General features: G+C 43.6%; 1 protein-coding gene across 1 annotated transcript in view; it reads right to left on the bottom strand.

The window, feature by feature from the left end:
- The window catches only part of wdfy3 (WD repeat and FYVE domain containing 3), a 690,816-nt gene that overhangs the window by 126,405 nt on the left and 537,175 nt on the right, over positions 1-27,236 (bottom strand). Inside the window, exons 44-45 of the mRNA XM_070871062.1 lie at positions 17,166-17,334; positions 13,223-13,386 (exon numbers count right to left, since the gene is read on the bottom strand). Of these exons, the coding sequence (XP_070727163.1) occupies positions 13,223-13,386; positions 17,166-17,334 (333 nt within the window). The remainder of the gene's footprint in view (positions 1-13,222; positions 13,387-17,165; positions 17,335-27,236) is intronic.

Below are 27,236 nucleotides of genomic sequence, written 5' to 3'. Positions count from 1 at the left end.
GGTGGGGGGGGTGGGAGCGTAAGCGGGAGCAGGAGCTGGGGGTGGGGGTGGGGTGGTGGGGGGAGGGGAGAGGAGTGGGCGGGGGGCAGAGGGAGGGAGCGAGCAGCAGAGCGGGAGATGGGGAGGGGGGTGAGTGGGGGGTTGAAAGAGCCAGAGGGAGTGTCAGCTGAACAGGGGAGGAAGCTGGAGCCACAGCATGTGCAGCCTGATATTCGCCGCCCCAGTGAGCCCATTCGGCCAGGGCTAGGGGCGGCGTGCTTCGGACCCCTCCCACACAGTTTTGGGCGCCTGGAGCTACTGCACATGTGCGCCCGAGCAGAGGTCCCGGCACTGATTTCAGAGCAGGGACCTGGATCCGCCCCCCCACAGCTCGTGCTGCGCCGCGCCGAGGGCCTGGATCGACCTGAGGGAGTGGAGAATACCGAGGTAAGTTTTTGGCGCGGTTTTGAGCACAGAAATCAGGCGTGGCTTGCGGGGCCGCACCGTTCTGGGCACAGCCCGAAACTTGACCCCATTGTCTTTGACGGAATCTTGGCTCACGGGTGATCAAACCTTGTCCCATCTGGCGATACTTCTCACCGCCTGCCCCACCCAAACCGCCATAGTGGGGATAGGTGCTCATCACCAAATCTCATCTTGGGCTCTCCCCTTACTCCTCTGGCATCTTCTCTATTAAGCACCTCACATCGTTTCACCCATCTTGCCTCTCCTTTAAAATCTTCGTTCTTTATCACCTACTCCGTTTCTCACCAAGATATCCTCACTTTCTTCCCTCAGCAATGAGAAATTTATTATCTGCGGTGACTTAAACATTTATCTCAACTCACCTTTACCTCTCTATCCTGAGTTCACTATCCTCCTGTCCTCCCTTAACCCCTCCCTTCATATGAACTCTGCTATCCATATTTACAGCCAATTCCTTGACCGTGTCATCCCATGTGGCCTCTCTCTGATCACTTCCTTGTATCCCTCACCATTCATCCTTTTCCCACCCCACTTCCATCTGTGTCTGATCCTGGAAAAAAACTTCTCCCTACGACACTTACAATGGTACTCTCAACTGTCTAGCCCTGGTAATTCCCCTGGTACAGCCCCCATCTTCAATCCCTTAAGTCCAAGGGATGCAGACCTGAACGTATATGGCGCACAAATTGCCAGAATTGGCTGGACCACATCAAGCACTATCGGGTCCTGCTCGCGTCTGATAAAACTTTTTACTATTCCAGGGTCATCCTGGAGTGCAAAGATAATCTTTCCATTTCCTTAAATCCCCTCACCTGTCACCTCCAATAATAAGTGCAAGGAGCTCATGGATTGCTTTGTTACAAAGATTAGGACCATTCGTTCAGTTGCTTCTGCCATATCCTTCCTTTTCCCCTTGGCCATCTAGCCAAAGCTTCCTCTGCCCTAGCCTTGAACTCTCTATTTTATCTTCCATCTCTCCTTTTGCCATGTCTGAGCTCATCTTGTCCACGAGTTCCATCTCTTACTCTCTTGACCCTTTTCCCATTTAACTGCTGACCACGCAACTTCCCTCCTGGCCTCCGTGATATTGTAAACAGTTAGGAACACTAGGAACAGGATTTACCATTCAGCCTTCAACCCTGCTTTGTAATTCAATATGATCATGGCTGATCTGCACCTCAATTCATTTTTCCCGTTTTTGTTCCATATCCCTCGATACAATTACCCAACAAAACTTTATCCGGTTCAGTCTTGAAACCTCCAATTCTCTTCGCATCCACAGCCTTTTGGGTAAAAGTACCCTTTTTGTGTGAAGTGTTTCCTGAAATTGCTCCTGAATGGCCTACCTCTAATTTTGAGATAATGGCCCCTTGCTCTTGATTTCCCAATCAGAGAAAATAGTTTCTCTGGGGCTTAATTTTCCCCAAAGCATTTTTTTGGCGTACTTGAAGAGTTACACCCGATTTTTTGTGGGCCAATTGCGCCAATTATTATTATTTTCTAAGTGCCCTGTTAGAAACTAATAGGACAGATTCCCTTCAGTATAGGACTGTGTGTCTGAACTGGGGACTCAAAATGGAACCAGACTGTGTGTGTGAACCGGGGACTTAAAATGGAACCGGACTGCCTTCCTGTGTGTGGGGACCGAGAATGGGACCGGACAGCCTTCGGGCGGCGTTGGAGGTAAGTTGCTGCTAATCTTTAAGTGTGTCTGGGCATCTGCTGCGCTGCTTTCCTTGCCTGCGCCGATTTCCTTAACTCTAGGGAAGGTTTTTCAGGACAAGCCACATATGCTGGCTTAATCAGAACTGGAGTAACTCTCAACTGGCCAAACTTCCCTAAATGGTCAGAAGTGGCGTACGTGGCAGGTTACACTCCCTTTGGCTGAAAAAAAAAACTGACTTAGAAAATTCGTAACTAACTGAGTTACACTGGTGCAAATTGATTGGGGAAACTGGGGATTTTTAAGTTAGGCCTGAAAAAGCAGCCTGCTCAAAAAAATCGGCGCAAATACTAGGGAAAATTGAGCCCTCCGTATCTACCCTATCAAATCCTGAACACCTCGATCAGATCATCCCTTAACCTCCTATACTGAAGGGAATACAAGCTAAGCTTATGCAATCTGTCCTATTAGTTTCTAACAGGGCACTTAGAAAATAATAATAGGATTGGGCAGAGGGAAATCATGTTTGACAAATCTAAAGGAGTTTTTCTGAGGTTGTAACTAGCAGAATAGATAAGGGGGAGCCAGTGGATGTGGTGTATTTGGATTTTCAGAAGGCATTCGATAAGGTAATTAAACACAAGAGGTAATTAAACAAAATTAAGGCTCATGGGATTGGGGATTGGTTAACGGACAGAAAACAGGGGGTACGAATAAACAGGTCATTGATTGGCAGGATGGAGCTAGTGGGGTACGGCAAGAATCAGTGTTTGGCCTCAGCTATTCGCAATCTATATCAATGATTTGGATGAAGGGACCAAAACGTAATATATCCAAGTTTGCTGATGATACAAAGCTCGATGGGAATGTAAGTTGTGAGGAGGATGCAAAGAGACTTCAAGGGGATATAAACAGATAAGTGAGTGGGCAAGAACATGGCAAATGGAATATAGGGCTCAAGTTTCCCCAACCCCTTTTTCTGGCGCCCTCACCTGAGGTGCGCCACCTTTGTCCGCCTCCAAGCGCGCCGCAAATCATTTCCCGATTCTGGCTGCTCCCCAGCCTCTCCTCGGTGGTAGCATAGCATGGCCCAGTGGATTAGGGCCAGAGCCAGGTCCCTGTACTGAAAACAGTGCCGGGCCTCTGCACATGCGCGCAAGAGTCTGCGTGCATGTGCAGTAGTTCCTGGCAGGCCGAATCTGTGAGTAGGTGCTGCAGGCTGTGTGGGAGGGGCCCGAAGCACGCCGTTCCTAGCCCTGGCCGAATGGGCTCCCTCATCGGCAGCCCGCTCCGTCCCCTAAGGTAGGACTTCTATTTTTTATTTACTGATTGATTGATTGCTTATTACTTTGGTCTTGGTGCTTTTGGTGCAGGGTTCCTTCTATTTTTTTTATTTGTTAATTAATTGTTTATTACTTTTTGCGCTTTGTTTAGTGCTTGGTGCAAATGTACTGCTTTGTTTAGTGCTTGGTGCTTTAAATGTATTTATGTTTCTTTAATGTTGTTGTGAAGGTGTTTAGTGCTTTGCAAGGTCCCCTTCACCACCACCACCCCCCCCAATCGCTGGCTGCCTGCGCTGATTTCTTAAGTCACCGCAGGTTTTTCTGAACGTACAAGAGTGCCCACTTACGCTGGCCTAAGTTAGTTTGGAGTAACTTTTAGCTGGCTGAACTTGCTTAAATGGCCAAAACAGGTGTAAGTGGCTGGTAATGCCCCCTTTTGAAAAAAAAACTAAACTTAAAAAAAAAAACCCTAACTAACTAATTTACACTGGCGCAAATTAAATGGCCAGAATTGCAACTAAAAAGATACTCCAGAAAAATCAAGTTGCTCCAAAAAAAAACGGAGGAACTCCTGGGGAAATTTGGGCCCAATATGTGGAGAAGTGTGAAGTTATCCACTTTTGTAGGAAAAATAGAAAAGCAAGAGTATTTTTTAAATGGTGAAAGATTGTGAAATGTTGGTGTTCAGCAGGATCTCGATGTCCTTGTACACGAATCATTGAAAGGTAACATATAGGTAAAGAAAGAAAGACTTACATTTATATAGCACTTTTCACGATCACCGGACGTTTCAAAACGCTTTACAGCCAATGAAGTACTTTTGGAGTGGAGTCACCAATGTAGGAAACGCAGCAGCTAATTTGCGCACAGCAAATCCCACAAACAGCAATGTAAAAATGACCAGATAAACTATTTTTGTTATGTTGATTGAGGGATAAATATTGGCCAGGACATAGGGCCATGGGATCTTTTACGTCCACCTGAGGGGGCGGACAGGGCCTCGGTTTAACATCTCATCCGAAAGGTATAGCAAGCAATTAGGAAAGCAAATGGTATGTTGACCTTTATTACAAGAGGATTTGAGTATAAGAGTAAAGACGTCTTACTTCAATTATATAGGGCCCTGGTGAGACTACACATGGAATAGTGTGTACAGTTTAGGTCTCCTTACCTAGGGAAGGATATACTTGCCACAGAGGGAGTGCAACAAAGGTTCACTAGACTGATTCCTGGGATGGGGGGATTGTCCTTTGAGGAGACATCGAGTAGACTAGGCCTATATTCTCTAGAGTTTAGAGAATGAGAGGGGATCTCATTGAAACATACAAACTTCTTACAGGGCTTGACGGTAGATGCAGGGAGGATGTTTCACCTGGCTGGTGAATCAAGTCTTAGAATAAGGGGTCAGCCATTTAGGACTGAGATGAGGAGAAATTTCTTCACTCGGATGGTGGTGAATCTTTGGAATTCTCTACCCTGGAGGGCTGTGATGGTTCAGTCATTGAGTATATTTAAGAGAGAGATTGATGGATTTTTGGATATTATGGGAATCAAGGGATATGGGGATAGTGCAGGAAAGTGGAGTTGAGGTAGAAGATGAGCCATGATCTTTATTAAATGGTGGAACAGGCTCGAGGGGCTGAATGGCCTACACCTGTTCCTATTTCTTATATTCTTATGTCCTCATAATTTAAACCGCTAAGCCCTGGCATTAATTCCCTCTTCTCGAGTATTGTCCTTCTCCCATTCAAATCTGCTGCCATCACCCCCTCTACAAAAAATGCACCCTTGACCCCTCTCTTCTAGCAAACCACTACCCAATCTCCAACCTCCCTTTCCTCTCCAAAGTTCTTGAACATGTTGTTGCATCCCAAATCTGTATCCGTCTTTCCCCGCAACTCCATGTTTGAACTTCTCCAATAAGGTTTCCGCTCCTGATCAGCATTAAAGCAGCCCGAATCAAAGGTCACAAATGACAGCCTCCACGGTCGTGAATATTTTGCACTATCCTTGTCAACCTGACTGTATCCACTGACCACACCATCCTCCTCCAATGCATTTCGTCCGTTGTCCAGCTGAGTGGGACTGCCCTCGTCTGGTTCCACTCTTACATATCCAGTTGTAGCCAGTATCGCTCCTGTAATGTCTTCTCTTGCCGCATCCGCACCGCAATCTCTGGTGTCCATTTAGTATCTATATCTGGTGGCCCCCTAAGATCTATCCTTGGACCTCTCTTATTTCTCATCTGCATTCTGCCTCGCGATGGCATCATCCGAAAATGTGACGTCAGGTTCCACATGTATGTTGACGACACCCAGCTCTACCTCCACTCCGCCACTGTCTCCTTGCTGTCAGACTGCTTATCTGACATCTAGTCCTAGATGAGCTGTAATGTTCTCCAATTCATTGGGAAGACCAAATTCATTACTTTCAGACCCTACCACAAACTCCATTCCCTAGCCACTGATTCCATTCCCCTTCCTGGCCAATGTCTCAGGCTGAATAAAATTGTTTGAAACCTCAGTGTCCTATTGAGACTGAGCTTAGCTTCCGACTTTATAACCTCTCCAACACATTGGGCCGAAAATTGCGGCCTCGCTGGGTCTGTGCAAGGTGCGCACAGACCCGGCGAGGCCTCGCAAAAGCCGGTTTTCGGGGCACGATGTGCATGCGCCGAAAACTGTTTTTTCCGATCTGTCAAGATTTCCCCATACAGATCCTCCACATCCCAAGGAGAAGAACATCCGCACTGGGACTGTTCACAATTTATATTAACGATTTAGACTTTGGAATCAAAAACACAATTTCTAAATTTCAGGCGCATAGCTTACTTTACCAGCGTAACACTTTTATGAGGAAAAGTGGAGGGCAGAGAAACCCAAGGCAAAGAACAAAAAGGGCCACTGTACAGCAAAATTCTAAAAGGACAAAGGGTGTTAAAAAAGCAAGCCTGAAGGCTTTGTGTCTTAATGCAAGGAGTATCCGCAATAAGGTGGATGAATTAATTGTGCAAATAGATGTTAACAAATATGATGTGATTGGGATTACGGAGACGTGGCTCCAGGATGATCAGGGCTGGGAACTCAACATCCAGGGGTATTCAACATTCAGGAAGGATAGAATAAAAGGAAAAGGAGGTGGGGTAGCATTGCTGGTTAAAGAGGAGATTAATGCAATAGTTAGGAAAGACATTAGCTTGGATGATGTGGAATCTATATGGGTAGAGCTGCAGAACACTAAAGGGCAAAAATCGTTAGTGGGAGTTGTGTACAGACCTCCAAACAGTAGTAGTGATGTTGGGGAGGGCATCAAACAGGAAATTAGGAGTGCATGCAATAAAGGTGCAGCAGTTATAATGGGTGACTTTAATATGCACATAGATTGGGCTAGCCAAACTGGAAGCAATACGGTGGAGGAGGATTTCCTGGAATGCATAAGGGATGGTTTTCTAGACCAATATGTCGAGGAACCAACTAGGGGGGAGGCCATCTTAGACTGGGTGTTGTGTAATGAGAGAGGATTAATTAGCAATCTCATTGTGCGAGGCCCCTTGGGGAAGAGTGACCATAATATGGTGGAATTCTGCATTAGGATGGAGAATGAAACAGTTAATTCAGAGACCATGGTCCAGAACTTAAAGAAGGGTAACTTTGAAGGTATGAGGCATGAATTGGCTAAGATAGATTGGCTAATGATACTTAAGGGGTTGACTGTGGATGGGCAATGGCAGACATTTAGAGAACGCATGGATGAATTACAACAATTGTACATTCCTGTCTGGCGTAAAAATAAAAAAGGGAAGGTGGCTCAACCGTGGCTATCTAGGGAAATCAGGGATAGTATTAAAGCCAAGGAAGTGGCATACAAATTGGCCAGAAATAGCAGCGAACCTGGGGACTGGGAGAAATTTAGAACTCAGCAGAGGAGGACAAAGGGTTTGATTAGGGTAGGGAAAATGGAGTACGAGAAGAAGCTTGCAGGGAACATTAAGGCGGATTGCAAAAGTTTCTATAGGTATGTAAAGAGAAAGAGGTTAGTAAAGACAAACGTAGGTCCCCTGCAGTCAGAATCAGGGGAAGTCATAACGGGGAACAAAGAAATGGCAGACCAATTGAACAAGTACTTTGGTTCAGTATTCACTAAGGAGGACACAAACAACCTTCCGGATATAAAAGTGGTCAGAGGGTCTATTAAGGAGGAGGAACTGAGGGAAATCTTTATTAGTCGGGAAATTGTGTTGGGGAAATTGATGGGATTGAAGGCCGATAAATCCCCAGGGCCTGATGGACTGCATCCCAGAGTACTTAAGGAGGTGGCATTGGAAATAGCGGATGCATTGACAGTCATTTTCCAACATTCCATTGACTCTGGATCAGTTCCTATCGAGTGGAGGGTAGCCAATGTAACCCCACTTTTTAAAAAAGGAGGGAGAGAGAAAGCAGGGAATTATAGACCGGTCAGCCTGACCTCAGTAGTGGGTAAAATGATGGAATCAATTATTAAGGATGTCATAGCAGCGCATTTGGAAAATGGTGACATGATAGGTCCAAGTCAGCATGGATTTGTAAAAGGGAGATCATGCTTGACAAATCTTCTGGAATTTTTTGAGGATGTTTCCAATAAAGTGGACAAAGGAGTACCAGTTGATGTGGTATATTTGGACTTTCAGAAGGCTTTCGACAAGGTCCCACACAGGAGATTAATGTGCAAAGTTAAAGCACATGGGATTGGGGGTAGTGTGCTGACGTGGATTGAGAACTGGTTGTCAGACAGGAAGCAAAGAGTAGGAGTAAATGGGTACTTTTCGGAATGGCAGGCAGTGACTAGTGGGGTACCGCAGGGTTCTGTGCTGGGGCCCCAGCTGTTTACATTGTACATTAATGATTTAGACGAGGGGATTAAATGTAGTATCTCCAAATTTGCGGATGACACTAAGTTGGGTGGCAGTGTGAGCTGCGAGGAGGATGCTATGAGGCTACAGAGTGACTTGGATAGATTAGGTGAGTGGGCAAATGCGTGGCAGATGAAGTATAATGTGGATAAATGTGAGGTTATCCACTTTGGTGGTAAAAACAGAGAGACAGACTATTATCTGAATGGTGACAGATTAGGAAAAGGGAAGGTGCAACGAGACCTGGGTGTCATGGTTCATCAGTCATTGAAGGTTGGCATGCAGGTACAGCAGGCGGTTAAGAAAGCAAATGGCATGTTGGCCTTCATAGCGAGGGGATTTGAGTACAGGGGCAGGGAGGTGTTGCTACAGTTGTACAGGGCCTTGGTGAGGCCACACCTGGAGTATTGTGTACAGTTTTGGTCTCCTAACTTGAGGAAGGACATACTTGCTGTTGAGGGAGTGCAGCGAAGATTCACCAGACTGATTCCCGGGATGGTGGGACTGACCTATCAAGAAAGACTGGATCAACTGGGCTTGTATTCACTGGAGTTCAGAAGAGTGAGAGGGGACCTCATAGAAACGTTTAAAATTCTGACGGGTTTGGACAGGTTGGATGCAGGAAGAATGTTCCCAATGTTGGGGAAGTCCAGAACCAGGGGTCACAGTCTAAGGATAAGGGGTAAGCCATTTAGGACCGAGATAAGGAGAAACTTCTTCACCCAGAGAGTGGTGAACCTGTGGAATTCTCTACCACAGGAAGTAGTTGAGGCCAATTCACTAAATATATTCAAAAGGGAGTTAGATGAAGTCCTTACTACTCGGGGGATCAAGGGGTATGGCGTGAAAGCAGGAAGTGGGTACTGAAGTTTCATGTTCAGCCATGAACTCGTTGAATGGCGGTGCAGGCTAGAAGGGCTGAATGGCCTGCTCCTGCACCTATTTTCTATGTTTCTATGTTTCTAAAACAGATAAAAGTTAAATTTAAACACTCATTTTTATATCAAAACTGCTAATTAACATAAGTTTATTTTTAACCCACATTTTAAAAAAATTCCAAAAAGATATATTTTTCTAAAACATTTAATTTCAATTAATTTTAAACATGTGAAGTGTTTTATTTATTTATTATGCTGTGTTTTGGTGTTTTAGTTTTTTTTTTCATTGATAGTAATGGGAACTTATGCAAACAGAGCGCCCATTTTTTATCAATGAGAATACTGCATAGTGATTGGTGGTCCAGGCCCACGTGACTCCAGCATGTACATATGTACGTCAAAGACATCTCCCCGTGCGCTGCACAACGAAACTAGGCCTCCGACCGGAATCCCACGTTCCTCCGAGACCACCAGCTACTTTCGTAGGTTTTTTTTCGGGTCGGAGGCGATTGTAGAAAGGAAGCCTCCGACTACAATTTGACCCCCTAAGTCTGCCAATTCCACCCTTGCCTCAGCCCAACTGCTGTTGAAATTCCCATCACTGCTTTTGTTACCTAGGATTACATAGGAGCACAGAAACAGTCAGCATTTATGCTCCACTCGAGCCTCCTCTCGTCTTTCCTCAGAAATTTAGAAATTGTGTTTTTGATTCCAAAGTCTAAATCGTTAATATAAATTGTGAACAGTAGTCCCAACACTGATCCTTGTAGAACACCACTTCCCACCTTCTGCCTCTCTGAATAGCTATTTTTTATCCTTACTCTCTGCTTTCTGTCTCGAAGCCAGCTAGTTATCCATTCTGCTACTTGTCCCTTGATTCTGGTGCTGTGACCTTATTCATTAGTCTATTATGTGGTACCTTATTGAAGGCCTTTTGAAAATCTAGATAAATTACATCTATTGCATTACCCTTGTCTAATCTCTGTTATCTCTTCAAAACATTCAATGAGATTGGTCAAGCATGACTTTCCCGTTTGAAATCCATGTTTTACATTCATTATTATATTTTGGGTTTCTAGATGTTCTTCTATTTTCTCCTTTAATAAGGATTCCATTATTTTTCTTACCACCGATATTAAGTTGACTGGTCTATACTTCCCTTGACATACCGTATCTCCCTTCATAAATATAGGTATTACGTTAGCTATCTGCCAGTTCTTCGGCACTACACCTTTTTGTAATGAATGATTAAATATGTGTAGTAATGCCTCTGCTATCTCTTCCCTAGATTCTTTTAAAATGTACGGATGTAATGAGTCTGGACCAGGGGTTTTATCCTCTTTGAGGTTGATTAGTTTATTTTATATTTCTCATTTTATTTTAAATGCAGTTATCTGATTTCTAATCTCATCATCCGTTATCATGTTCACCTGTTCTGTCTCCCTGGTAAATACTGAAGTAAAGTAATTATTTAATATTTCTGCCATCTCTGTATCACGACCTGTGATATTATCCTGTCCATCCCTTCGTGGCCCTATTTCCATCCTGACTTTCCTTTCCTTTTTTTATTTATGTGTCTGTAAAATATGTTAGTATTTTGCTTTATGTTCCTTGATAATTTAATTTCATAGTTTCTTTTTGCCTTTCTAATTGTTTTTTTAATTCTCTCGTCATGCTCTCCCCTGCTGTCCATGCACTTAGAGTATGTCTCTTTCCTTGCCCTTAATTTTTCCCTTATGTCTTTATTCATTAGAGTTTAGCATGTTCTTGGTGTTTGAGAGAGCCTGGGAAAAATATATTCCGTTGAAAAACATTTCAAATATTTCCCACTGCTGTTCTGCATCATTGTTTGCCAACATTGATGTCCATTTTATTTCCCCAAGTTCTATTCTCAGCTCTGCAAAATCGGCTTTTCTCCAATCTATTACCCTGGTCTTCCTCATACTTATGTCCTTCTCAATTATTATCTTAAAGCGTATTATATGATAGTCGCTATTGCCTAGATTTTCCACTATTTTTACTTCTCTTATCTGCTCTGGTTCATTCCCTGTCACTAGATCCAATAATAATCCTCCCTTGTTGGGCTGCTTACATATTGGGTTAGAAAGGAGTCCTGTACACTATGTCGGAACTCTATCCCCTTATTCCTTTTACCTATCTCTTCTGGCCAATTATCAGGATAGTTGAAATCGCCCAAGGTTATTATTCTATGTTTTTTTACTCATTTCCCTGATTTGTTCGAATGTTTCTTCCTCCACCTCCCTTTTACTATTAGGTGGTCTGTAGACTACCCCTTTTAGTGTGATTGATCCTTTATGATGTTTTATCTCTATCCACATGGATTCTATTTTTGTCTTGCTGATAGCTGCGTCACTTTTTTCTACTGCCATCATGTTATCCCTAATAAGTACAGCTACCTGACCTCACTTTTCCGCCCTCTATCTTTCCTAAATATGTTATACCCTGCAATGTTTAATTCCTAGTCCTGATTTTTCCATAGCCATGTCTCAGTAATCCCTAGTATGTCTGGTTCCTCGCAACGTATTATTGCCTCCAGTTCCCATTTTATTATAGACACTGTGTGCATTTTTCTGTACAGACAGTTTAAATCATTTTTACTAGCAGTTCCTCTCACTTTATTATTCATCTTTTTACACTCCTGTTCTGCACAAGAACATAAGAAATAGCAGGGGTAGGCCATTTGGCCACTTGAACCTCCTCTGCCATTCAATAAGATCATGGCTGATCTGATCTTGGCCTCAACTCCACTTCCCTGCCCGCTCCCGATTACCCTCAACTCCATTATCGTTCAAAAATCTGTCTATCTCCACCTTAAATATATTCAATGAGCCAGCCTCCACAGCTCTCGGTTACAGAATTCCAAAGATTCACGACCCTCAGAGAAGAAATTCCTCCTCATCTCTGTTTTAAATGGTCGGCTCCTTATTCTGAAACTATAGCCCTAGTTCTAGATTCCCCCTCAAGGGGAAACATCCTCCCTGCATCTACCCTGTCAAGCCCCCTCAGAATCTTACACATTTCAGTAAGATCACCTCTCATTCTTCTAAACTCCAATGAGTATAGGCCAACCTTTCTTCATCTCAGTAATCAACCTCGTGAACCTTCTCTGAACTGCCTCCAATACAAGTACATTCCACCTTAAATGAGACCAAAACTGTACGCAGTACTCCAGGTGTGGTCTCACCAATGCCCTGTACAGTTGTAGCAGGACTTCCCTATTTTTATACTCTAATCCCCTTGCAATAAAGGCCAACATTCTATTTGCCTTCCGAATTACTTGCTGCACCTGCATGCTAACTTTGTGTTTCATGTACCCTCAGATCCTTCTGAACCGCAGCATTTTGTAAATAATCATTTGCTTTTTTATTTTTCTTACCAAAGTGGATAACCTCACATTGTCCCACATTATACTCCATCTGCCAAATTTTTGCCCACTCACTTAGCCTGTCTATATCCCTTTGCAGATTTTTTGTGTCCTCCTCACAATTTGCTTTTTTTTACCTATCTTTGTATCATCAGCAAATTTGGCTACATTACATCCAGTCCCTTCATTCAAGTCATTAATATCGATTGTAAATAGTTGAGGCCCCAGCACTGAACCCTGTGCACCTTACTAGTTACAGGTTGCCAACATGAAAGTGACCCATTTATCCCGACTCTTTGCATCCCCCACTTTCTTCACCACACTGCTTTCAGCCGTCTAAGCACTAAGCTCTGGAATTCCCTTCCTAAATCTCTCTGCCCCTCCACCTCGAAACTTTAAGACGTTCCTTAAAACCTATCTCTTTGAGCAAGCTTTTGGTCACCGGTTCTAATATCTCTTTTTTGGCTTGGTGTTAATTTTTGTCTGATCATGCTCCTGTTAAATGGCTTGGAACATTTTCCTGCATTAAAGGAGTTTTATAAATGTTGTTGCTGTCTTAAGACTTCCAAGGCTGCATCTATTAATCAGCGATTTATTGATGTCACAGATCAGGCTGCTCCACTCCCCAGAGGAAAAGACAGTGATGAGTTTCAGTACCTTTTCCCCTTCCTCTAGTAATCGTAGCAGAGTTTGGTTATCAGTCTTCTCTTCTTCATCCATTGAGCTTCCCTCAGAAATCTGGTCAAGGAATGGTTCTGTGTTGTCATCATCTCCACCATCAGGGGCAGAACGTGAACGTTTCAGTGGTGGCTTCACAATTCCTAAACAATTACATTTTATGTTAATCTAAAAGTTCAATGAAAATGCACTTGATCTGAAGAGGTAACCTCTAAAAAGAATGTCACAAATCCAATGTTACTTTTTATTAAATTCACTTCAGTGGACATAATTAGTAAACTGCTGCAAAAATGTTTAATTATTACTGCAGTGCAGATCATGTGAACACCTTCATACATTCGTCACTAATTTCTTGGAGATTTTTTCTGTTATTTTTAGATTCTGATGTTATCCAGAGACGCGAGTTCAAATCCCACCATGACAACTGGGGGAATTTAAATTCAATTAAATACATTTGGAATTAAAAAGCTAGTATTAGTAATGATGACCATGAAACTACCGGATTGTCAGAAAAACCCAACTGGTTCACTAATGTCCTTTAGGGAAGGAAATCTGCCGTCCTTACCTAGTCTGGCCTATGTGACTCCAGACCCATAACAATGTGATTGACTCTTAACTGCCCTCTGAAATGGCCCAGCAAGCCACTCAGTTGTACCAAACCACTACAACAAAATCAGCACTATGTGGGAGTACCTTCACCACAAGGACTGCAGTGATTCAAGAAGGCGACTCACCACCACTTTCTCAAGGGCAATTAGGGATGAGGAATAAATGCCAGCCTTGCCAGCAACACCCACATCCCATGAATGAATATAAAAAAAACTAATGTGTCAGCCAGTGGCTCAGTTAGTAGCACCTTAACCTCTGAGTCAGATGGTAATGGGTTCAAGTCCCACTCCTGGGACTTAAGCACAAAAATATAGGTTGACACTCCAGTGCAGTACTGCGGGAGTGCTGCACTGTTGGAGGTGCCGTCTTTCGGATGAGATGTTAAACCGAGGCCCTGTCTACTCTCTTAAGTGGATGTAAAACATCTCACGGCAGTATTTACAAGATCAGGGGAGTTATTCCCGGTGTCCTGGCCAATATTTATCCCTCACTAAAACAGATTATCTGGTCATCATCATATTGTTGTTTGTGGGAGCTTGCTATGCGCAAATTGGCTGCCACATTTCCTACATTGCAACAGTGACTACATTCCAAAAAAGTATTTAATTGGCTGTAAAGCACTTTGGGACGTCCAGTGTTTGTGAAAGGCGCTATACAAGTGAGTCTTTTTTTTCCTTTTCACCGTAAAATTTTCCTGGGTCATTTTTCTGCAATTGCACTTGGTCTATGTTACTTATCCAAGCTATTTTCAGCTCCATGAACCTGCTCTGACTGCTGTAGATGTTTATTAAACTTCAAGGGCTACATGGACCTCTTCCTGACAGTTGAGTAGAGGAAAACCATGCAAGTTTCACGATATAAATGTTTTTGGGTAGACTTATGGCTTCAGTTTAAGAGCTACTGGTAACAATGACCCGATCAAGGTCTTTAAAATAATAAAATGATTCGATAAGATTAGATACAGATAAACTATTTTCTCTGGCATGGGAAACAAGGGGCAATAATATTAAAATTAGAGCTAGACCATTTAAGGAGGCACTTTTCCCACAGATGGGTATTGAAATTCAGGAACTCTACCCTACCCCCCCCCCCCCCGTTCCCCCCCAAAAGACTGTGGATGTCAACTGAAATTTTTAAGATTGAGATCAATAGATTTTTTATTTGCAAGGGTATCAAGGAATATAAAGCAAAGGCAGGTAAATGGAGTTGTAGTACAGATCAGCCATGATCCAACTGAATAGCAGAGCATGCTCAAGGGTACGAGTGGCCAACTCCTGTTCCTTTAATTAAATTCCAAAGTGGTAATACCTTCCGACAATTCATTAGTGCAGATTGAAAATATACATTTACCATAATCAATTATTAAAAGGACTTTCTATTGAGTCACTGTGATATTTCCATTATGGAAATTGTATTAATCGCCGCATCATGCCTTGGAATGTCTCAAGACGCTTCACAGAATGAAGTATTTTTGGAGTGCAGCGACTGTTAGTATGTAGAAAAGTCAGAGCCCAATTTGAGATGAACATAAGAACATAAGAAATAGGAGCAGGAGTAGGCCACACGGCCCCTCGAGCCTGCTCTGCCATTCAATAAGATCATGGCTGATCTGATCATGGACTCAGCTCCACTTCCTTGTCCGCTCCCAATAATCCCTTATCCCCTTATCGTTTAAGAAACTGTCTATTTCTGTCTTAAATTTATTTAATGTCTCGGCTTCCACAGCTCTCTGAGGCAGCGAATTCCACTGATTCACAACCCTGAAAGAAGAAATTTCTCATCTTATTTCTAAATGGGTGGCCCCTGATCTTAAGATCATGTCCTCTAATTCTAGTCTCCCCCACCAGTGGAAACATCCTCTCTGCATCCACCTTGTCAAGCCCCCTCATAATCTTATACGTTTCTATAAGATCACCTCTCATTAGTCTGAATTCCAATGAGTAGAGGCCCAACCTACTCAACCTTTCCTTATAAGTCAACCCCCTCATCCCCGGGATCAACCTACTGAACCTTCTCTAAACTGCCTCCAAAGTATATCCTTTCGTAAATATGGAAACCAAAACTGCATGCAGTATTCCAGGTGTGGCCTCACCAATACCCTGTACAGCTGTAACAAGACTTCCCTGCTTTTATACTCCAGCCCCTTTACAATAAAGGCCAAGATTCCATTGGCCTTCCTGATCACTTGCTGTACCTGCATACTAACCTTTTGTGTTTCATGGACAAGTACCCCTGAGTCCCACTGTACTGCAGCACTTTGCAATCTTTCTCTATTTAAATAACTTGCTCTTTGATTTTTTTCAGCCAAAGTGCATGACCACACATCTTCCAACATTATGCCCCATCTGCCAAATTCTTGCCTACTCACTTAGCCTGTCTATGTCCTCCTCACACATTACCCTTCCTCCCATCTTTATATCGTCAGCAAACTTGGCTACGTTACACTCAGTCCCCTCTTCCAAGTCGTTAATATAGATTGTAAATAGTTGGGGTCCCAGCACTGATCCCTGCGGCACCCCATTCGGTACTGATTGCCAACCAGAGAATGAACCATTTATCCCGACTCTCCGTTTTCTGTTTGTCAGCTAATCTTCTGTCCATGCTAATATATTACCCCCAACCCCATGAACTTTTATCTTGTGCAGTAACCTTTTGTGTGGCACCTTGTCAAATGCCCTCTGGCAGTCCAAATATACCACATCCACTGGTTCCCCTTTATCTACCCTGTTCGTTAAACCCTCAAAGAATTCTAGCAAATTTGTCAAACATGACTTCCCCTTCATAAATCCATGCTGACTTTGCCTGACCAAATTTTGCTTTTCCAGGTGGGGTATGTCGTGAGATAATGTATATTTATTTTTGGTTGGGAGCTTGGGACCTAGGTGTCCCTGGCCAAAGACCGTCCTAAGTGGAGGAAGTGCATCCGGGAGGGCGCCGAGCACCTCGAATCTCATCGCCGAGAGCATGCAGAAACCAAATGCAGGCAGCGGAAAGAGCGTGCGGCAAACCAGTCCCACCCACCCTTTCCCTCAACGACTGTTTGTCCCACCTGTGACAGGGACTGCGGTTCTTGTATTGGACTGTTCAGTCACCTAAGAACTCATTTTTAGAGTGGAAGCAAGTTTTCCTCGATTCCAAGGGATTGCCTATGATGATGATTTTTGTTTTGTTACAATTTTGTGAAATTACAGAAATGTTATTTTCTATGTGTTATGTGTATGGCTGGAACATTGGTCCAGTCCTGCTGCACGCCTATTGCTAGGCACTAAAGGAGTTTCACATCTATAGATTATAGGTAATATAATTATTTAACCTTTGACTCTTGCAATTGTGTCTTCTCCATGCTCTGGTTCGTGCTGGGTGGTTTCACCCTCTGAGCTCTCTTCAATTGTATCTGGATACATGGTAGGATTTCCAGCAGACAGTCGTATGTAGTATTCTTTACTGTCATAGCTTATAGCTCTACGGTAGCGAGCGGGTTTCTGTAAAAGCAAAATGCATGGAGTATGTTTTTATGCACTACATCTGATTCTTTGTTTTAAATAAAGGTAATCCTGAGCCTCACTGCACATATGACAGATAAAAGTGTTTGCAGTAGCCAGCCATAGGTTTGTGTGTGCTAAAGATAATCAGCTGCCAAAACAAATTAATATTCACAAGTACTTTATGCTGAACACTTTAGCAAACTTTTTGTGAAACAATAATTAAGAGTGAAGTTAAGAGACATAATATAAAAATGGTTTAAAATTGTCTCAAATTAAAAATGTTTTGTTAAATTTTATCCCTTTTTTTGGGGGGGGGGGGGGGAAGGGAGGAAGACAAGAGTAAGGGCTGACCCAACTCAGACATCACATATTTTTGCTAACACTTGGAATGAAACAATGTAGCTTAAATCATGAGGCCACAAAAATAGCAATGATGTGATTTCAAGTGCTAGGGTGAGACTCCAGCCCAAGAAAGCCTGTTAGTGTGCAGTATAAAACAGTTTATAAAGATCTATTTTGGTGAAAGGTGCAAAGAAATAACAAATCCTGCCGTGAAGAGTGAATCATCATCGTGTAGCTCAAAAAGATGCATCACGAGAAGCCAATCATAAAGCTATGTTACAATGCCCATCATGCAGGTTCATTCACTTTCATTTGTTAATGGGCATAGCAACCATTGCTCTTGACATTTTTTTTCTCTTTTACCTTCTCAGAAACCATACGGTCATCATCAAACCAAGGCACCTCAGGCAGTTTACTATCGGTGACAGACTAAAATAATATGGGAAATACTCATCAGATTTTCAGCATCAATGAAGAAGCATACTATTGTAACTCTGCCTTTTAGGTACAGATACACACAGTAAACATTACAATAAGTAGATGGCAGTGCAGTTTAGAAATTAAATATTGGAAATTGATTAGGTGAACTCAAAAGTTAGTAAGTTTCATATGCAGCACAGTACCTGAACATTTATGTACCACACATTTACAACTTGTAACATTTTGAGGAGCAAAAGGCCAAATTACAATGAAAGTATTACATTTCATTCGCAATGCTGAACTTGCCACAAATAAACACTACAAACTCAGTCAACTTTAAGTACAAAAGAGCTTTATTCCAAATTTAAATGTTTAAGATGCAACAGTAAATAGTGTTTAAAGTCTTGTTAAAATAAATTTAAAAATTAACAAAAGGATGAACCCAATATTGTTACCAAGATCATGAACATAGGAATATAGGGACAGAAGTAGGCCATTCAGCCCCTTGAGCCTGTTCCGCCATTCAGTGAGATCACGGCTGATTTGCGATCTAGTTCCATATACCCACCTTTGGCCTGTATCCCTCAATGCCTTTTGGTAAACAAAAAGCTATCAATCTCCAATTTAAAATTAACAATTGATCTAGCATCAATTGCCATTTGCGGAAGAGTTTTTCAAACTTCTACTGATTGAATTGATTAGATATCCAGATCTAAACCAATGATCAGAACCAATTACATAGGCTTGTTTTTCGTTTTAAAATACAAAGGCTTGGAATTTGCGGTCCAGATGACGGTGAACTGGCAGCATTCGCCGTTCTTTCACCTTTGAAACTAACCACAAACTCAGGATTCAGTGCAGGTGCAGCCCAATGCGAAAATCCCGAAGTTATGGTCTGACATTCACTGCTCCTCCACAGGCTGCGCTATGAGCACCCCGCGCGCCCCCCGCCCCCCCACCCATAACAGAGCCGGCAATCAGTGAAATATCTCAAATCATGGAAACTGACGAAAATTTCAGTTCTTCTGCAGTAATTATACTGTTAAATACCCCATTAAAAGTTAGATCCTTTTGGATTAGACGTAAGTGGGGTTTTAGAAACATAGAAAATAGGTGCAGGAGTACGCCATTTGGCCCTTCGAGCCTGCACCGTCATTCGATAAGATCATGGCTGATCATTCCTTCAGTATCCCTTTCCTGCTTTCTCTCCATACCCCTTGATCCCCTTAACCGTAAGGGCTATATCTAACTCCCTCTTGAACATATCCAATGAACTGGCATCAACAACTCTCTGCGGCAGGGAATTCCACAGGTTAACAACTCTCTGAGTGAAGAGGTTTCTCCTCATCTCAATCCTAAACAGCCTACCCCTTATCCTAAGATTGTGTTCCCTGGTTCTGGACTTCCCCAACATCGGGAACATTCTTCCCGCATCTAGCCTGTCCAGTCCAGTCAGAATCTTATATGTTACTATGAGATCCCCTCTCATCCTTCTAAACTCCAGTGAATAAAGGCCCAGTTGATCCAGTCTCTTCTCATATGTCATTCCAGCCATCCCCAGTATCAGTTTGGTGAACCTTCACTGCACTCCCTCAATAGCCAGAACGTCCTTCCTCAGATTAGGAGACCAAAACTGAACACATATTCCAGGTGGGGCCTCACCAATGCCCTGTACAACTGCAGCAAGACTTCCCTGCTCCTATACTCAAATTCCCTTGCTATGAAGGCCAACATACCATTTGCCTTCTTCACCGCCTGCTGTACCTGCATGCCAACTTTCAATGACTGATGAACCATGACACCCACGTCTCGCTGCACGTCGCCTTTTCCTAATCTTCCGCCATTCAAATAATATTCTGCCTTTGTGTTTTTGCCCCCAAAGTGGATAACCTCATATTTATCCACATTATACTGCATCTGCCATGTATTTGCCCACTCACCTAACCTGTCCAAGTCACCCTGCAGCCTCTTAGTGTCATCCTCACAGATCACACCGCCACCAAGTTTAGTGTCATCTGCAAACTTGGAGATATTACACTCAATTCCATCATCTAAATCATTAATATATATTGTAAAGAGCTGAGCCCTGCGGCACTCCACTAGTCACTGCCTGCCAATCTGAAAAGGACCCATTAATCCCGACTCTCTGCTTCCTGTCTGCCAACCAGTTCTCTATCCCCAATACCATGTGCTTTGATTGTGCACACCAATCTCTTGTGTGGGACCTTGTCAAAAGCCTTTTGAAAGTCCAAATACACCACATCCACTGGTTCTCCCTTGTCCACCCTACTAGTTACATCCTCAAAAAATTCCAGAAGATTTGTCAAGCATGATTTCCCCTTCATAAATCCACGCTGACTTGGACCAATCCTATCATTGCTCTCCAAATACGCTGCTATTTCATCCTTAATGATCGATTCCAACATTTTCCCCATCACCGATGTCAGGCTAACTGGTCCATAATTACCCATTTTCTATCTCCCTCATTTGTTAAAAAGTAGTGTTACATTAGCAACCCTCCAGTCCATAGGAATGGATCCAGAGTCGATAGACTGTTGGAAAATTACCAATGCATCCACTATTTCTCGGGCCACTTCCTTAAGTACTCTGGGATGCAGACTATCAGGTCCTGGGGATTTATCGGCCTTCAACCCCGTCAATTTCCCGAACACAATTTCCAGCCTAATAAGGATATCCTTCAGTTCCTCCTTCTCACTAGTCCTTCGGACCCCTTGTACATCGGGAAGGTTATTTTTGTCTTCCTTTGTGAAGACAGAACCAAAGTACTTGTTCAATTGGTCTGTCATTTCTTTGTTCCCCATTATAAATTCACCCGAATCCGACTGCAAATGACCAACGCTTGTCTTCACTAATCTTTTTCCCTTCACATACCTATAGAAGCTTTTGCAGTCATTTTTTATGTTTCCGGCAAGCTTCCTCTCGTACTCTCTTTTCCCCCTCTTAATTAAACCCTTTGTCCTCCTCTGCTGTATTCTAAATTTCTCCCAGTCCTTCGGTTTGCTACTTTTTCTGGCAAATTCTTTGGATTTAACACTATCCTTAATTTCCCTTGTTAGCCACGGTTGAGCCACCTTCCCCGTTTTATTTTTACTCCAGACAATTGTTGAAGTTCGTCCATATGATCTTTAAAGGTTTGCCATTGCCTATCCACCGTCAACGCTTTAAGTATCATTTGCCAGTCTAATCTAATCAATTCGCGCCTCATACCATCAAAGTTACCTTTCCTTAAGTTCAGGACCCTAGTTTCTGAATTAACTTTGTCACTCTCCATCTTAATAAAGAACTCTACCATGTTATGGTCACTCTTCTCCAAGGGGTCTCGCACAACAAGAATGCTAATTAGTCCCTTCTCATTACACATCACCCAGTCTAGGATGGCCAAGCTCTCTGGTTGGTTTCTCGACATAATTGGTCTAGAAATCCATCCTTAATACACTCCAGGAAATCCTCCTCCACCGCATTGCTACCAGTTAGGTTAGCCCAATCAATACTTAGATTAAAGTCACCCATGATTACTGCTGTACCTTTATTGCACACATCCCTTATTTGTTGTTTGATGCTGTCCCCAACCTCACTACTACTATGTGGTGGCCTGTACACAACTCCCACTAGTGTTTTCTGTCCGTAGCTCCACCCATACCGATTCCACATCATCCAAGCTAATGTCCTTCCTTACAATTGCATTAATTTCCTCTTTAACCAGCAACGCCACCCCGCCTCCTTTTCCTTTCTGTCTATCCTTCCTAAATGCTGAATACCCCTAGATGTTGAATTCCCAGCCTTGGTCACCCTGGAGCCATGTCTCCGTGATGCCAATCACATCATACCCGTTAACTGCTATCTGCGCAGTTAATTTGTGCACCTTATTCCGAATACTCCTCGCATTGAAGCACAGAGCCTAAACATACTGACATCTAAACAAAGGTTATCGGCCTGAAAAACTGATTTTAATTGTGTGGTGTCAAATTTATCTATTTTAATAAAAATTAAAAGTTAAGAAACTTTAAAAAAAGTTTCTTAAAGTTTGTTCATCTTTATTTGAGGTTTGCCTTTCCCCATGTGAAAGCCCCCAATCTTTGTTTTGCTCTCTAACACTTTTTTTTTTAAGTTAGACTTTCAGGAGCTTACCTATTTCCTGATTTGCTGTGAGAGAACTTTGCATTATGATTGGCTGCTTAGACAGCTTGTTGATGTCACAGCAGCTCGTTCTATGGGATTCTCACAATACCATATTGATTTCAATTATGCGTTGGGAAACCCAAAATTCTCGACACAGAGATCAGGAGATCTTTGTGCGAGGCCAACGTGGAATGTCTTTGCTTTAACGCTGACTGCAAATTCTGGGCCAATATGAGCTACAAATTCAGAGAACTGGAGAAGTGCTTCCATTACAACGTATAGTGAAGGGAAACAAAATCAGAACCGTTCCTTCTGTATACAAATAACACAGACCTCCACTCTACTGTCTCAACACCAGAACTAGAACCTACAGCCAAAGAGCAGATGTGAACATTATTTGTATACTGAAGGCATTGCTCCTGAGCAAATGTTATGCTAGCCTTTATTACAAAAGGATTGGAGTACAAGAGTAAAGAAGTTTCAGTGAAATTATATAGGGCCTTGGTGAGACCACACTGGGAGTAGTGTGTGGTTTTCTTATCGAAGGAACAATATACTTGCCTTAGAGGGAGTGCAACAAGGTTCACCACACTGCTTCCTGGGATGTGGGGTCGGGGGGGTGGGAGATTATCCTGAGGATAGATTGAGTAGACTAGGCCTATATACCCTAGAATTTAGATGAATGAGGTGATCTCATTAAAACATATAAAATTATTACAAGGCTTGACAGGGTGGAAGCTGGGAGGATATTTTCCCTGGCTGGGGAGGCTACAACTAGGGATCAGAATAAGGCATCAGCCATTTAAGACCGAGATGAGGGCTGTGGATGCTCAGTCGTTGAGTATATTCATGACAGAGATCAATAGATTTTTGAATATTAAGGGAATCAAGGGATATGGGGTTTGTGCGTAAGGTGGAGTTGAGTTAGAAGATCAGCCATAATCTTATTGAATGGCAGATCAGGCTTGAGGAGCAGAATGGCCTACTCCTGCTCCTATTATGTTCTATGACCACAGTTACAGTAAAATAAAATATACAACCCTAAAAATTAACTGTGATTTAAAAAAGTGATTGGCAAGTAAACTTCTTTAACTGTGATAATGGGCTCAATTTCCCCCAGTGATTTGCGCCGTTTTTTTAGGGGCACGCGCCGCTTTTTTTAGCGCAAGTTAAAAAATTAAAGTTTCCCCAAGGAATGTGTGCCAGTGCAACTCAGTTAGTTCCAATTTTTTTAGGTTAGTTTTTTTTGTGTCATTGGGGGTGTAACCTGATGTCTGCGGCAATTTTTGTCAATTATGGAAGTTTGCCCAAAATAAATTTCTTCTAGGTTGGCGTATGTGACCACTCCTGGAAAACCTTCTGGTGAATTAAGAAAAATCGGCGCAGAAAGACGCCATTGTTTTTCAGACAGCGAAGTTTTGGAGGGAGTCAAAAAGATTAAATATGCATAATAAAGATTACATTTTTTTTTACCTTAACGCAGTGAATGGAAATTTGATGGAATTCTGTAAGTTTTCATATTTTTGCAACTGACACGCCACCACCGAACGTATGCAAACAGGGCTGGAGGGTCGGACGGCAGAATCAGTCCTATACCCGGACACAGGAGCTCGGGGCTCGACTGCAAAAGAAGCCTGGGGGCTGAGGGGGAGGGGGGGCAGGTGGGGGGCTGTGGAAGGCGATCGGAAGGCATCAGAAGCTTGCACTACCCATCAAATCAAGCCCGGGTGGGTGGGGGGCTGTAGAAGGCATCACAAGACTGCACTACGCATCAAATGTAGCCCGGGGGGTTGGGGGTTCCTGATCACTGCTCCTGCTCAGACCTGGGTGTCCATACAGACCTGTGGGGAGAGAACACAAAGAACCTTATCCTGCTTGCCTGCCATTTTGAGCTTCTTGCAAAAGTAAAATTTAAGCATGGGGGCAATACTGACAATGCCATACCTTGTGCAAGTCTTTTGCATGATGGTGCTGCGGAGGAGACAATGGATTCGATGTCATTGCATGAAGAACCTCAGAGCATGTAGACCTTAGCAAAGTCGAATATATTGAGACCTGCACCTGAGTGATGCAGACTGTCAGAAGGGCTCCGTTTTCACAAGGATGTTGTAACTGAGATCTGAGAGTTGGTAAAAGCAGACCTGCAACCGAGAAGCATCAGGAGGACTGCTTTGTCAGTTGAAGTGAAGGTTACAGCTGCACTTTCATTCTATGCATCTGTATCATTTCAAGTTACAATTGGGGATGTGTGCGCCATTTCTCAACATGCAACACATGTCTGCATTTTCCAGGTGACTGCTGCATTATATGCCCTGAGGAATGACTACATAAAGTTCCCCATGAGCGCCCAAGCAATGCGAGAAAGGGCTGTGGACTTCTCTAGGATTGCTGGCTTCCCAAAGGTACAGGGCTTCACTGTACCCACATCACCTTGCGAGCACCTTTGGAGGATTCAGAGATGTACAGGAACAGAAAAGACTTCCACTCCATTAATGTGCAGCTCATGTGTGATGACATGCATCGCATCATGTCAGTTGATGCAAGATACCCTGGGAGCACCCATGATGCATTCATCCTATGCGAGAGCGCTATATCTGCCATATTTCAGCAGCAGCCAGAAGGGCAGAGCTGGCTGCTGGGAGACAAAGGGTACAGCCTTGCCACCTGGCTCATGAGACTCCCAAGCATAACCCGGATGGAAGCTGACCAGGAATACAACATGTCGCACATTGCGACGCGCAGCATCAAAGAGAGGACCATTGGCATCTTGAAACAGTGTTTCCGATACTCCCCTGAGATGGTCAGTCAGTTCACTGTTGTGTGCTGCATGCCTTAAGCCATAACGAGGCAGCAGCACCTGGTAGTGGAAGACCCACCTGAGGTGAGAGTGGCTGATGATGATGATGATGATGAGGAAGATGCAGGTGATGAGGAGCAGCAGGACGACGAGAACGAGGAAGCCATGCAACTATCTGAACCCGGTGCACGACGGCGGAGGGGCCATCATGCCCCTTTAACGATTGCTCAAGCCTTGCGCCAGCAGCTCATCTGTGAACACTTTGCTGCCTGAAGGCTCAGCGGCAACTATTCCACATGGACCATGTTTACTGTTTGGACCTGTTCCGTAATGTTGTGTTGTATTAATGGAACAAATGATGGAGATTATTCTTGTTTACTTCAAAAGTTGTGTTAATAATCGAACAAATAATGGAAATGATTCAGTTGTAATTTTAAAATATATTTTATTCAAAAGTTTAATATTTGTTTGTACTTAACTTAACTTTAACATATTCTTGTATCAAACTTTAAAGTTTTCACTTAAGATCACTTAAAAACTTTAAGATCACTTGCAAACTTTTAAACTTGTAAATTTACATAACTTACGAAAAACTTTTAATTTGAGAACAGTTACAACAGTAACAACAATAATAACAGCAGCAAAGAAAGGCTGCACCCATCTCTCCTTCACCTTATTCTAAGATCGTCCGCTACGCTTGATCTTGGTGACTTCATCACCCCTGCCCTCATCGTTTCTTGGGTTGGTACCAAGCTTATTCTTTGAAACATCTCGGGTAATGCACACTTCTTGATGGGGGTGGGGGTGGGGGGGATCGGTGGTAATGTGGAAGGCCCGGCTTGGGCCTCTTCAGAGGCTGGTCTGGGGATTGGAGTGGGAGTGGCAGTCGATTCTGTCAATGGTCGGGGTGTGTTCCCTTATTGCAGCAGCTAACGCCAAAATTCCCTCCCTCATGTGCCTTGACAATGTCTCAACTACCTCCAACATTCCCTCCCTCATGTTGAGCAACAGTGTGTCAACGACCTGCAACATTCCCTCCCTCATGTTGAGCAACAGCGTGTCAACTACCTGCAACATTCCCTCCCTCATGTTGAGCAACAGTGTGTCAACTACCTGCAACATTCCCTCCCCCATATGCATCGACATGGTTTCAGCTGATGGATATTCCCTCCCTCATGTTCCCAGATAGCGTTCCCATTTTTTGAGTGTGTTGTTACTTCTCCCAACAGTCCTGATACCTCATCACCCACCCCGCTGGTGGTGTCCAGGAGTGATCGCATAAGGTTAATGCTCTTCTGCACTCATTGCCATCATCTGAACCACTTTTGTTAGATCCTGCACCTCAGGAGAATGCTGTCGAGCTCTCCTTCCCCTCCTCACCCTGGGTGTGGCTTGTTGTATCCCAATGGGACCCGCAGCCTGGGACAATGAGGCTCTGGGGGGTGTGCCTTGCTGCATCCCACTAGGACCCACAGCCTAGGACGGTGGGGCGCTGGGTGTGCCTAGCTGCACCCCACGGGAACCCGCAGCCTCGGACAGTGGGGAACCACGGAATGTCCCACCAACACTCAAACCATTACTCAGGGAAGGGGCTAGCACCTCCTCCAAAGTGAGTACAACAGTGGGGACTTCATCCATCCCCTCCACACTCTTGGTCTGGAAGGTGGGATTGGAAGATGTTCTCCTCTTCAGGCTTGTCCTCGTCTTAATCATGTTCTGCATTGTCAGGGTTGGCCTCAAGTTCTGCAAAATATAACACAACAGACAAATGGTTAGCAACAGAGGAGGGGGCAGGGTGGCATGAGTAGGCACACACAGCGCAGGCAGCAGGCTGATTTGAAGGACCACAATGAATGATAGCACATTGCATCAACCGAAGCGTAGATGACTGAGACATCCCCATGAACCGAAGCATGGCTAGCCCACGCAGTACTTAACATTTAGGAAAGTTAGACTTTGGAATTTGCAAGGACTTACTCTCTCCCTTGAGTGTGGGCCCAGTTTGTGCAGTGGTGGTTGCTTTTCTCCAGGCAGGATCCATCAAAGCAGCGACCCTCTCTTCCAAGGGTGTCAGTGGGTGCAGATTTGCCGGGCGTGCTCAGGGTTCTCTCTCATTTGTTGTGTGCCACTTTCCTCTGCAAAGATGAAAATATAACTTTTTAGAGAGGGTGTCTTTCTGCTGGGTGGGACATATACAGAT

The sequence above is a fragment of the Pristiophorus japonicus genome, chromosome 2, assembly GCF_044704955.1.
Source record: "Pristiophorus japonicus isolate sPriJap1 chromosome 2, sPriJap1.hap1, whole genome shotgun sequence".
Lineage (NCBI taxonomy): Eukaryota > Metazoa > Chordata > Chondrichthyes > Pristiophoridae > Pristiophorus > Pristiophorus japonicus.
Note: the sequence above shows the minus strand (reverse complement) of the source record. Positions and strands in the feature narration are given on the sequence as shown.